Genomic DNA, 14,205 nt, shown 5'->3' with positions numbered 1-14,205 from the left:
TATCGATATACCAGACCCCAATGGATACAATGGAGGAATTGCGAAACAGAATAATGGCCCCTTATAAAATTAGTCGTAATATCCCTGGTATTTTTGAAAAAGTCTGCCGGTCTATGAGGCACAGAGTGGGATTGTGCAATGGGAGGATATTTTCAGCAGAGGCTATAGTTTTGTTTGAATTTATATTCACTTATTTTTACTGTTACTTCACAAATTTAATACGTACGATCCGTTTTTAAGAAATGCCCCAGATTTTTCCTTGTTTCCTTCACTCCTTCCTTAAAATGCATTGGTAGCTGTTTAAGCAAATATTTCGTGAATTGTGAATGATATGCGAATAATGGAACAGATCAAAAAGTTAAAGAGCTGAAGAGGGAACCCAAAGGTGAAATTAGAATTCATACAGGAGGTTACAAAAAATATTAAGAAGCAAAAAATAGCACGTGATCCAGAAAAACATAAAATCCTGTGTATGAACACCGACGATTTTGACATTTTCTTGTAAAAAACATAGGGATACGAAATTTCACTAAGTTGCCTTTAACCATGCGGAAAAACGGCAAAAAAAGAAAAAATCGAACTTCGTCATCCTGTATATCAAAAGTGGTGCGTTTTTGACCATGAGTATATTAGCATTTTTTTTTAATTTTAGCAAATACTATCGCCCCCTGAAAGATCTGAATGATTATCTGTTGCACCCTGTATATGAAATTTAAATATTTATGTTTAAATTGATTGAGCAAAATTTAGTAGGATTTTTGGTACTTTGGCGATGTAGGTTCCTGAGCACATAAACTTAGATTAAAAATAACGCATTATTATAATAAAATGTTACAAAATCAAGTTTTCTCAATGTAACCTAACCACTTCACTGATAAAAAAAATACAATTGCACTTGCGACAAGAGGAAAAATTATGAAACTTTCACCCGTGATTTCATTTCCACATGTTTTTGAAACTTTTTATTTTTTCCAACGATAAAAAAACGAACAATGTAAAATGATAAAGGAAATGTCGAATTAATTCTATGATATCCTTTTATTTTCTACGCAATCGACAATTACCCCGTACCTTCCCCGGCCGAGATTCATTTCACAACAAAATAAATTGCTTAGAAACAAAACTTGTCGTAAACTAGGGGCTGTTTCTAAACGGATTATTTTAAAACAAGTGACGTTTTCAAGACAAATTTATGTAAATTAACGACGCTCCAACAAGCCAGCGCGCTTAGTTAGAACAATAATTAAGGAGAACCGTCTTAATTAAATGGCATTCATGAGGTTTTTAAAACTGGATTGTTTTTAGTAGGCTTACAAGGGTAAAAGAAATACTAACACCCCCAGAAAAAAAAAACAAAGCTACACTCGCCCAAACTTTCGAACATAATAGACTATAAACTGACGATGCCGGTAATGTAGATGGTAATTAAAAAAGTTTATTGCCTACTTCGGAGTTTAATTGTTAAAAGTTAGATTTGCGATCACTCGACCGAGGAGAGCTTGAACGAGATTTATACCTTTTCGTTCGTAAAGACTTAAGCAGGCTATTATCGACTCTAGAAACACGGCACTTTGGACATAGACATAGAAGTGTGAGTACTGCTTTAGTGCTGAAACTTCTTAGTAATTTTAAGTGAGTTTTCCCTCCTCTGTTCCTTTTTAACATATTAAGCGACACAATTTTTTTTTTAATTTATTTACATAGCGATCTAGTAAACGAACACTAATAGGCTATTTGTTTCTGACCTAATTTGCTACGATTGGAAAACAAAGAAGAAACAAAGCACCAATCCACAGATAGTCACTTTGACTCTGTCAGTAATGTTTCACACTGTCTTGATGTCCCCTGTGTCTATACTAGTTCGAATGGTTTCACTCTTTTCAAATTTCTAATCAGTCCACCACTATCCAGGAGCTGGCGAGCCTCAATGTTGATGTGCTGATGGAGCCGCTGTTCATGTTGCTGGGCATGCTTTTTGATTATGTTGTCGACAAGTTCCACTTCTAATGCTCTCTTCCTTATGCAGATTGTCATTGCGAATGTACCACGGAGCATCAACAATACCTCGCAGCACTTTATTTTGGAATCTTTGTATCATATTTCTATTGGGTTGGCAATTAAATTCGTTCGGTTTTTTAGTTTGGAATAAAACACACTTTTTTTATATACAAAACAAATTTTAATCAATTATATATTGACCATCTTTATTGATAACCTCTTGCCATCTCTCTACCAACTTCATTATGCCACGTTCATAGAATGACTGTGGCTTATCGGCAAAAAAACGATCAAGGTGGTTTTTAACTGCATCTTCATCTTTGGAGGTTTTTCCTTTCATTGAATTCTGCAGCGACCGAAATAAATGAAAATCGGAAGGGGCAAGGTCCGGTGAATAAGGAGGATGAGCCAAAACGTCCCAGCCAAACTCGAGTAATTTGTTTCGCGTTGTCAAAGATGTGTGAAGCCTAGCGTTGTCATGATGGAAGACAACACCCTTGCGATTTGCCAATTCTAGTCGCTTTGTGCGAATAGCTTCTTTCAATTTCGTTAATTGGGAACAGTATAGTGTTGAATCTATTGTTTTTCCAGATGGTAGTAACTCATAATAAATAATGCCCTTAAAGTCCCACCATACGGAGAGCATTACTTTCTTCTGTGACGAAAATGCACGTTACTTCTTTCCATGTTCACCGCTACACAATATGTACGATACTTATGATAGCCAAACCAAAGTCCGTAGAAAATATAAGAGAAACATGATCTTGCATGTGTTTATTTGATTTGCTTGATAGCATTCAGAAAAAAAAAGCAAATCAGCATGAAACTTATACGGAAAGAAAACCGAACGAATTTAATTGCCAACCCAATATTACTTTGGCTGGCGCAACCCCAAAGTTGACTACCATAAGTCCACACTGGCTTGAGGACTTGTTGATATAGCAAAAGCTTATTGTACACTGACAGGGCTGAATGTCTACCCAGTGACCAGTACATTTTGCAGTACTTTAATTTAAGCTCTTCACATTTTTCCTTGACATGTGGTTTCCACCTGAGTTTAGCATCAAGGATCATGCCAAGATATTTTGCTGTATTCCCATACGGGACTACTCGTTGGTTTATGTATATTGGCTTATGCTCGATTCGTTTGTTAGTAAAATCAATATGTATTGATTTGTTTTCGTTCAATTTGATTCGCCATTTTATTGTCCAGCGTTGGATTTCGGTTAAGGCATTTCGTAACTGTTCGGTGGTGATATTGTTGCTGCTTCCCGCGGCCAAAATTGCAGTGTCGTCTGCAAATGTAGCAACTACAGCATTTTCATTGAACGTATGCAAATCGCTAGTGTATAACAGGTAAAGGACTGGCCCTAATACATTACCCTGCCTGGATTTTTCTCAGTTCAGAGTAAGCATCTATTTGTTTAATTCTGAAGTAACGATCTGATATATAAGACTGTAATAATTTTGAGTATGCTGCAGGAAGGAGCAATTTCAATTTGTGGTTCGACCCTTCATGCCAAACCCTATCGAAGGCCTGCGCCACATCCAGGAATACCGCTGAACACACCCCTCTATTAAGCGACACAATGATCCTTACCACTTTTCCTACTGCTTACAGTAGATTCGGCTAGGACCACAACTAAGAATTTAATTTAAGTTATTAGCAGCCCAAGCGAAGTGACCACTGGCGCCAGATCATGTGGAGGTTTAGCACTGATACGAAATAATGACCGGTCCGGCCATTTAACCAATGTAATAGACCAGCGGCTCGTTCAGAGGTGAAACTGATATCAAACGCATTATCAACCAAAAATGCTAATTAATACATTGGACTAATTACAACGATTTAGTTTGGTCGTGCAGAGAACAACGAAGCTTTCCTCCGCACTTTTCACAACAGCAACGACTTTCGAGTGCTTAGTTTTGTAATACAACGCAAACCAGGCAGATGGCAGATGGGGCAGTGCCCACTACCCGCTGGGAATTACTGGAACACCAAGATGGCCGCTCTGGCCTGGCATTTAAATAGGTGAATAAATGAAAAAAGTACGGAATGCACGGAACTAACAGGGAATGCATGCTAGTTCCTGAATACAGAAACGAAAATGAAAGTATTAAATAGAAAATGAAAATTAAAGTATCGTATCAATGTATGCAAATTTAATTTGCTCGAGGTACACATTACATAATATTTAAGAAATTGCATTCACTGGAGAGTACGCAGCTTGAATTTTCACATTCTGATTTACACAGGTTCCCATGGAGAGCCACAAACAGATATGTATATAAGGACTAATTTGCCGGAACATAAATTGTTATTATCTTAGGAATATTCCACAGCCTCCATTATCTCCCCCATAGAAATTGTCAGCTACTTGTAGACTATCTAGAGGAATGGATTGATTTCCTGTAATAACAATAAAATTCAGCGAAAGTTTCCTAAGAAATGTTGACTCTACGACTTTCTGTGCTTTTAAAGGATCGATTTAATTTTATGTTTTTTAAGATAACCTGGATCCATATTACCCCTGAAACCGTAGACTTTCTGTGGTTGAGAGCTTACATAACCGTCTGTATCTGGAAATTATCTTGCAGGCTTGATTCTGGAGAACTTGCCGCGTTCAGCATGCAACTCGGGCAAAGGATGTACAACTGTTTGGAATTCTGATCAAATTTGGAAGAGTAGCGTGTCGTTCAACAGAATAGTGAAAGAAAGGCAGTAAAATATACTTAGGAAAAATCTGAGAAATTAAGGTTTATGACTGTTCTATGTCTCATTTCAGCTCTGCATTTATTTAACTCAAGTACCCTGAATATTGGTTTCCATCACATTAGATCTTATCAGTGCGATTCGCCTCGAGTCAATCAAAGACAGGCAAACCTCGGCAATGTCAATGGCAAGGACGTTTGGTCAACAGGAAAATATTCTAGCAGCGCCATCTGCCATGTCCTGTTTGCTGCATCAAGACTAAATCTTCTAAACTGAGAAGCAGGACTTAGTACACAGGGCCAACTTATGGAAAACAATGATGGAGGTTAATGCAAATAGCCATAGGAAAAATAGATGAATAAATCTTGTAAGCTTGGTTCATTCGTAGTCAATTAAACACAGGTGAAAGTCGATAATGTCAGATCTCATAGAATAAAAACCGGTTTTTGGTGTACTCAAGATAATTAAAAGCAGGGCTGGAACGAGAGATAAAAGCGTGATGGCCGTTAATTTTTGAGAGATTTTTCCTACAACTATTTTGCACTCATCTTTATTACTTTTGGCTGTAAGTTCTAATGACTACTAGTCCAAGCTGCATTTTGCATTCGAAGATTTGGTCGAGATGCAGCAAAAATGATCCTGCAGATGGCGCTGATCGAATATTTTCCTGTAGGTCCAACATCGTAAATGCCTATCTGTCTGTAATTGATTTTAGCTGAACCGAACCTACGAAATCTAATAGGATCGAACCCAGTTTTTCGGGTACTAGAGTTGATTAGACACAAAAATGAAATGAGGCATAAAGCCGTAAAAAAATCTTAATCCTTTTAAAATTGCTACAGAAAAGTGAGAGAACACAGATTAAGGACACGAGTGTGGCAGGCGATCAATGAATGTCACATTTAATGAGACAATTCTGTACATATTAATATGTTTTCACTTATCACTTAAGCCATAAACGGAATTCTCCATAATCTTGCTAAAGCTTAAAGCTTGGTTAATCGATTCTAAGGAGACGAATACTCCTAACGATTACGAACAGAATGGCAGATAAGAATGTAGCAAGATTTGGGTTTTTTGGATCGCAGATTTGGTCTAGAAACTCGTGAAAGACAAATCGCTTTACATATGAAAACAATAATCGAAGATTAAGATCAACTGAATCGAATCGTAATTTCTGAGGGCAAGAAATTTATTTGTACTCATTTTACGAGGACAGTCCCGGAAGGGCCAGATCTAACTCTCAAAGAAAAAAGTTTTTGGAAAATATTACATTACTTCTCAACATAATATCCTTTGAGAATAACACGCTTTTCCCAGCAATGTTTTATGGATTCTATACCTTATTTATGGTAAGGAGCCCCGAATGTATCAAAATTGGCATCAACCTCAGATTCAACCTGTTTATTGTTGGTAAATCTCTTGCCACAGTGCCGTTCTTTCGAGGTTGGAAATAGAAAATAATCGGGGGGGGGGGGGGGGGGGGCTAAATATGGCGAAGTGGGTATGTGAGGAAGACTGTTCTAAATCAAGATGATTTTGGTCATCGCGATGACGGGAGTGGGGACTGGTGGGTTGTTTTGATGAAACAATACTTTCTTTTTCGCTAAATGCGGTCGCTTTCTCCTAATTTCTTCGCTCAAACGCCGCAATAATTTTTTATATTATTCCCCGTTTATAGTTTTTCCTGCAAGAAGATAGTCAATAAAAATTATTGCACGTGCATTCCAAAAACCTGAAGCAATCGCCTTTCCTGCAGATGGCAGAGTTTTCGCCTTCTTTAGTGCCGATTCTCCCGTTTGAGTCCATTATTTTGACTGTTCTTTCATCTCAGGTGTGAAATGATGCACCCAAGTTTCATTCATGGTTATGACCCGACGCAAAAACTCGGCTTTATTGCTGCGAAACTTTGCCAATCATTCCCTTGGAACATCCTGGCGGCGCTGTTTTTGTTCATCTTCCGCACAGCTTTCTCATATCCGATTGTCCGGTTAAAATGCGATACCCAGTACTTCTTGAAATGCTTGTCACATCTGCTAACATGCGTAATTTTAGCCGATGGTCTTCTAGTGCACTTTTGGGGAGTTTCACTACAATATCTGGAATGATCAGATCTGGATCGTTGTCTGGGGGACCACTACGGGGTTCCTTTTGACAGATCACATTTAAGCTTTATCACCCAATATTTTACAGTGGTTGACGAAGGACCAGATTCCCCCAAAGTGGAATCTAACCCCGTTTTGACGCTAAATGGACTAAGGCCTTGGAAATGAAGGTAGTGATGACGCATTTTTCCATATTCATAAAGTATCTAAAAGTTATATATGTCAGGTCAGGTACTTCCATCCCCGTGCCAAGTGCAAGTTGGCCCTAAACTGTGTTTATTTTCAAAAATTAAATAACGAATCTGGCCGATAAATTGAGTGTCAAGAATTGCATTTATTGGGGCCTATTATTAACGTAAATTAAACTGAGGTTATAGAAAATGCGTTTCTAGCAACATAGAGGGTGTTTGTTTTTGGAGGTCAACACTGAGGATTTCCGTAACCATAAAATGTACGAAGTCGGTTAAGTTAGGGCAATGAACACGCTGTTGCAAAAACACAAAAATTACCATGAATCTCAGATTTGACTAGCATATTTACTGCGCAACTTCGCCTCATCTTAACCGATGTCTATTTTTTTTTTGGTTATTGAGATCCTCCCAAGAAACACCCCGTGTAGCAACCTAACTATGTATTTTAAACGTTTCTTAGGAAAACCTTTGGAACAGAATAACACAACTGACACTGCGTATCCTTAGGCGTTACACCACTTGGTGCATGCTGCCCAATTTGTGGAGGCTCCCTACGGTTATCCTACAGCAGAAAGTAGATAGAGCTCTGCAGAATCATATAACCCAGGCAGTCGATTTCAAAGCTTCATCACGAGGTCTTGAAAGACAAATCCAGGTGGTCCAATGTACTATTTCACGCTACGTTGCTATGGAAACGGACATTTTTGTATCGATTTCATGTACGCAAAGTCTCTAAAAATGGTCACGAAAAACGGCTCCAAAGCAAATACAAGTTAACGTAGCACCCTCACACTATAGACATAAGCTTTTTAAGGTTAAGTCTTTGTAATCGAGGCAAATTTTTAGCCAAAAAATCGCCATCTATACGTCAGGCCGGGTACTTCTGGGACTATTCTCATATGTAACTGGAACGCTCCTTCCAGTTTCCAGGCTATTAAATAATAGTGGTTATCAACTTTTCAGCAATTGTGACTTCGAGATTAAAAAAATTTAACGGAATTTTTATGCTTTAAAATATGTCAAAAGCCAATAAAACAATGGTTTTATCTATTTCGAGTGGCTTCGGTGTTCTAAGAGTTATCGTGAGATATGTTATAAGTTTAATAATCAGATGGTGCCAGAAATAACATCTTATTTCCACCTACTTGACACATTGCACCTGTGAGTAACTTGTGACAAACAAATTTCAAGTACGTTAAGTGGCAGGTGTACCTATTATCCCGTAAAGTGGATTTGTTTAAGCAATTGCGACAGTATAAGAGAAATTTAACTTGAAACCTTTTTTTTGTCCGTCCCTGTCCTAGATATTCACACATATACAGGCAAACTTCTCCAGCTTTTAGCGTTCAATAATGGACTTATTTTTCCGTATGACTAGAACCTAAAAGCCTTTAAAGATCGGCTAAACCTTCTTATGCAAAGCCTTATAAAACGTCGAAGGAAACGGCTTTATACTGGAAGGAATTCTTTTGTAATAAAAGTTTTTCGTAGCTGCTTTACCGTAACAAACTAAAAGCCCTCATATTCGGTGTACATTCGCCACTTAAAGAGAATAATGACCCTGCCACGGTGTTTTTTGCCCTTCACATTTTAACAGGCTTTACTTTACAATATCGTTCAGTTCATCATTAAAACTTCTTCAAAGGTTTGCTAAAACTTCCTTCTTACAAAGTTATTCAATTATCATTCCTTTGGGCAAGAAAAATCTCTTTAACGGCACCGAAGTTATGTTTCTGTATAATACACGATCATAAAGCTCCCATTTCCCGGTGGAACAGCATTTGCACAGATCCAGACTCTAAATCCAGACTTTCTTTTAAGCCGTGTCTCGAATAAAACACGTCTGGTTCGGAATTCGCCTTAAATCAAGGAAACTCCATGTATTTTGTATGTCTTGTCTTTACGGGGAAGATCTATGAGGTGCGATTTCAAAGTAATTTTTCGTTGCTCTTCAAGGATGATCTGTAGTCTGCTGTAAATCCCGGTTTCCCTTACCAGCTTGAACCAACCTGAGTTATGTGTTGAACAGATCCTCAAGGGAAAACGTTTTGCAATGGTAAGGTGTTGCAACTACAGCTGCAGCAATTTCCCGGACAACCATGAAATTTTCCAAATGAAGGCATTGAAAAAGATTGTTAACATTTTCCACAAGTGTATTTTGCAATAGCACTTTATCGATAAACATCTGAAATTCGACATTCGACACATTGTGAATGTTGATATTTTAAATGAATCGCATGTTTACCTTTGTTTTTTTCGATTTTCAAGGCAATGATTTGTTTCAATATAATATTAATTTAATATAAAAATATGTAGAAAAATTACAAATCGTTTTGGATGAATATTTTTTTCTGGATTGCTACGTAATACGCGAAACGTATAATGACTGGGCTTTTGAACACCGGTGAAAAATTAAAAAAAAAATTAAACAATGAAAAAATCGACATTCAAATTGTAAAATATTTATTACTCTATAATAATCTATATTGTATTTTAAACTTTATTTATTTTAAATACAACTGCGTATAACATGTAATTCTCGATTCTAAGTGGTCAATTGCAGTTTAACTTTTAGATTCTCTTACTTAAGTCCATAAAACTGGCTGTTAAACAACTCTGCCTCAGTTTTTGAAGTATTTTTAAATCTATTGAAAGTAAAAAAGATTTCACGTTTATTTTCCTCAAAAGTTAAATGAATTCAATCTTAATTATTTTCCGCTATAATGAACACCGCTCAAAACCAAGAGAAATGCAATTCAAGAACTTGAAATTAGTTCTACGAATAAAAATATTTATTGAAAAGAATCATTAAAATTAAAACTATCATATGAAATTTATTTAGGCAATCCTGGTTTATAAAAACGTGTTAATTTTATTACAATAGTCTTAGCGTTATCATTAAATTGAACATTAGTTTTAAGGAGGAAAATTGGCTGGAAATGCTCATTATAAAAACGAAGCAGCATACCCAGATGTTTTACATGTTTGTATCTCGACACTATGAAAAATAATGGATATCATACGGAAAACCTTTTTGAAATGTTCGGAAAAACAAGAACAAAATCGTCTTTTTTGGTTTTCTAGTTTAATCATCCGAAAAATGACAATTTTTTTGATTGCCGTGCAAAATTTTGGACTTGTGACAAATTCAAAATTTAAATATTGCTCAGTAAAACAGAGCTCGTGTCACATTAACGGTAGATTTTACATTAAAAGTTAAAATTATAAAAACCTTGCTTTGCATGTTGCTCCCAGTTTCCATAATTAATTAATGATTACTGAAGACATAATTTCGATCTCTTCCAGCAGTTTAGTCTATTTCCATCAACTATCCCTCTAGGCCTGCGATCGCATGCAACTGTATGGCAACAGCATCAACATTAAATCATCGCACTACACCTTGAACAAGGAACCGTTTAAATGATTCCCAAACCTAAAAATCTGAACTAACTGAGCAAATCTACATCACGCCTGGTACAATAGCCAAAAATATTTTCCGTTCAGTTCCGTATTCCACATACTTGTAATAAGTGTCATTAATTCACATTTTGGGAAATTCAACTTTGATAACGGATCATTGTAAATATGGACCACTCAAAGTTCGAAGTTCGGCCTTTATGTCAAAACACTTAAAAAAACCCTGAAAATCGATAAGAATTGATAAAGTTGCGAATATAAATGATGGCATTTTGCTAGTGAATTCATTCTCTAACTTCCTCTGCTCTACAACAGAACAGTTCGCACCTTAAGAAAAACTATGAAGTTATTCGCTACCTTCTTCCTGGTGTTTTTGGCTATCCATGTAAGTACCTATACATACTTGAACATTTTAATTTACTTTCTGTGGGATTATGATAGTGTATTACATACCAGGCTTGTGAAATACATTGTCACGACTCGGTTCCCAACTTTAAATCTCGAAGCGCACAGTCTTGAGGGACATAAGATGTAGAGGTCACGAGTCCTTCACAACTGCGGTGTACATAAGATTTTTTCCACTACAAAATTTAAATAGATCAGAACTGATCCATATTGGGTACGAGCTAGCTCCGAAGCATAGAAAAGCAATGAGTCTAGAATCGTAGTCTTAACGGAGACATTACATTTCACATTAACATCCACGGCAACTATAAAACAGAAATGAGGATGATGACAACATTTTAGCCGATTAGTTCACTAGGTAAATAATGAGCCGTATACCGGTCGGTATTAACCTGTTTTCAAGTGTTTTTATAAGGAAGGGGCGTGAAAACGTAATTTACAGACATTCGAGAGACCCAATAATGGGGTCTTTGAAAGCTAGTGGTGGAAAAAATAGCTATTTACTTTCACACGACCGAAAAGCAGTGTTTTGAAGGGCAATCCAAATAGATTCCAGACCGAGTCGTATGCGAGATCTGGCAGTTTGGAAAGCCCTGCAAAACACATATCTGGTCTCGTGACCTACGACATTTTTCTTCACAAGCGACGTGAGCTGATATCTACTTCATCCGGTTTTGATATTTTATAATTGACTCTACAAAAGGACGAAATAAATTCGCCTTCAAAGACATTAATTTTTTTAAACTCTTACAACATTAATTCAAAGATGGATGGAAAGAAAAGTAAAGTAACAGGGACCAAAAAATTATTTTGCCGAGTCCTTGGATCAACTTTTTGATCTCGCACGACACAATGCTACTTGAAGGTTGGAAAATTTAACAGAATAGCATAAAAGATTTTTCCTTCTGCAATTCCTATAAAAGTGACAACTTTTTAATGTGTTTTCATCTCGCAAAAATCGTTATTCCAAGTCGATCCAGGTTTCGCTGACACATGTGGTCGGGAATGTGCGTTATTGCACAAACAACACAAATAACAAACCGAGGAAATATTTCCGCGTTACTGGATGATTCGGTAAAAATGTTTCAAATTTGCACATTTCAAATTCTTCCTGAAAGGCATAAAAATTAACATGTGAATTTCGTAGGAAAATCATATGACTTCTGATGCTTCCCGGCTTCGGCTGCGGCTCGTCCATTAATTTACATCGCCGGTCGGGAATATATTATTTCTCCTACCAGATACATTATATAATTTCTTATTTTTGCAAATTCATATAAACTACTTTTCGTCAAGATTTGAAATATAAATGTACATTTTAGGCCAGCACCCAAACCCCAGTGAAAGACGACAGCATTAAAAATATCATCGTCGTGGTCGTGGATGCAATCCTCAAACGTACTGACACTCTCCTGACCAACTCCGAAACCAGATATGAAAATTTCAAAGCTGACCCACAAGGAGAAACCGACCGTATCGTGGACGTCCTCGCACAATTAGAAGCCGATTCGAATGATCTCTTCATCAAACGTATCGACGAACTTAAGGATGGAGCCAGCGACGAAGTAGTTGCTGCCGTGGAATGTATCGACGCTGAAGAAGAAGCTGTTAACGCTGCTGCAAAGGAAACCATTACCACTACCGCTACATGCGTCAGCAAAAAATACGACAGCATCTTGAACGAAGTAGGACATGTTTTGGAAGAACTCCGAACACTCCAAACTGATGTCCAGACACAAACTGACACCCTTGAGAAATGCTCCGACGATGAAATTGCCTGCTTGAACGGTTACATTACCTCTATGGTACAAACTACTGTTAAGGTTATTGATGCTGCTAGAAAAGACGTTGTTGATATCCTTGCTGTAGTTAAAGAAGTTGTTGAGCAACTTGAGAGTTGCGATATTCTTCCCAGCATCAAGGCTAACACTCTCAAGATTTTCGACGAGACCCTTAAGTGCATCAAAGCATAATAAACTGGATTAGAATAATGTTCTTTTGAAATAAATCTTATTTTCTTTTAATTTATTCGTTTAATTTCCTCAATGCGACTGATTTTGAAACTTCCGCAAAATTGCCAGGTTCCATACCCTAAACTTAGACAAATCTATAGACTTATCACAAAATCTTGTTATTGAAATACATTTCATTGTCGACGTTTAGGAACATATTTTCTAACTGCTTGCAAGGGTTCAAAAATGCATTTAGGTTTGTTTCTACCCGAGTACTACCAACTAGGAGCAGAGAACACCACTTGGAGGATTGAACCGTACCAACTCAAGCAGATAACAGTATAAACTGTTATTCTTACTCTTGCTACATCACAAATAGACATGGGGATCTCGTAAAAAATAAGAAACGCGAAGTTGAGAGTTCCCCCAACTAAGAGATCAACAAAATGATGCTTTGAAATTTTAAGAGTTTCGACTATTTGCGCAGATCTACTGGAAAAACCGATATTACGAAGATAGTCCCAAAAGCACCCGGTCTAACACTTAAAGGAAAAATTTTTGACAAATATTCCATCATTTCCCAATATAGTTTCCCTTGAGATTGACACGCTTTTCTCAGCGATGTTCTATGGGTTCTATACCTTGTTTATAGTAAAAACTTTGAATGTTTCAAAATAGACATCAAACTCAAAGTACACCTCTTCTTTATTGATAAATCTCTAACCATCAAGCCAGTCTTCCAAGTTTAGAAATAGAAAATAATCTGAGAGGGCTAAATCTGGCGAATCGCGTAGGTGAGGAAAAAGTTCGAAACCAAGTTGATTGATTTTGACCATCGCGATGACGAAAGTCTGGACTGATACGTTATCGTGATGAAAGAAAATTTCCTTTTTCGCCAAATGCGGTCGCGATTTCCTAATTTCTTCGCTCAATCGCAGCAATAAATTTGTATATTCTCTGTTCATGTTTTTCTTTAGAGAGAGAGAGAGAGTCAATAAAAATGATCTCACGTGCATCCCAAACAATTCAGGCCATCACCTTTCTAGCAGATGGAAGAGTTTTCCCCTTCTTTGAAGCTGATTTCCCAGTTTGAGTCCATTGTTTTGACTGCTCTTTTATGTCAGAAGTGAAATGATGGACCCGTGTTTCATCCGTGGTTATGAATCGACGTAAAAACTCGGCTTTATTGCTGAGAAACTTTACCAAACACACCTTTGAAACATTCTTATCACGCTCTTTTTCTTCATCTTAGGCACAGCTTTTCCATATTTAACTACTCGGTTCAAATGCGATATCCAGCACATTTTGAAATGCTTGTCACATCTCCTAACTAGCGCAATTTTAGCCGATGGTTTTCCAGTGAAGTTTTGTAGATTTTCACCACAATATCTGAAGTGAGCAGATCTGGCGTGAGTGTCGTCGGG

The 14,205-nt window shown here is 37.1% G+C and overlaps 2 protein-coding genes across 2 annotated transcripts in view; one reads left to right on the top strand and one right to left on the bottom strand.

Annotated features, from left to right (window-relative positions):
• Csgalnact (Chondroitin sulfate N-acetylgalactosaminyltransferase) overlaps window positions 1–14,205 on the bottom strand; it is a 199,016-nt gene that overhangs the window by 71,624 nt on the left and 113,187 nt on the right. The window lies entirely within an intron of this gene.
• Window positions 10,659–12,853, top strand: LOC136347206 (uncharacterized). Its single transcript, XM_066296965.1, has 2 exons — window positions 10,659–10,809; window positions 12,152–12,853. Exons 1-2 carry the CDS (start codon window positions 10,765–10,767, stop codon window positions 12,800–12,802), a joined length of 696 nt encoding a protein of 231 aa, XP_066153062.1. The 5' UTR covers window positions 10,659–10,764; the 3' UTR covers window positions 12,803–12,853.

This window comes from Euwallacea fornicatus, chromosome 27 (genome assembly GCF_040115645.1).
Source record: "Euwallacea fornicatus isolate EFF26 chromosome 27, ASM4011564v1, whole genome shotgun sequence".
NCBI classification, from domain to species: domain Eukaryota; kingdom Metazoa; phylum Arthropoda; class Insecta; order Coleoptera; family Curculionidae; genus Euwallacea; species Euwallacea fornicatus.
Note: the sequence above shows the minus strand (reverse complement) of the source record. Positions and strands in the feature narration are given on the sequence as shown.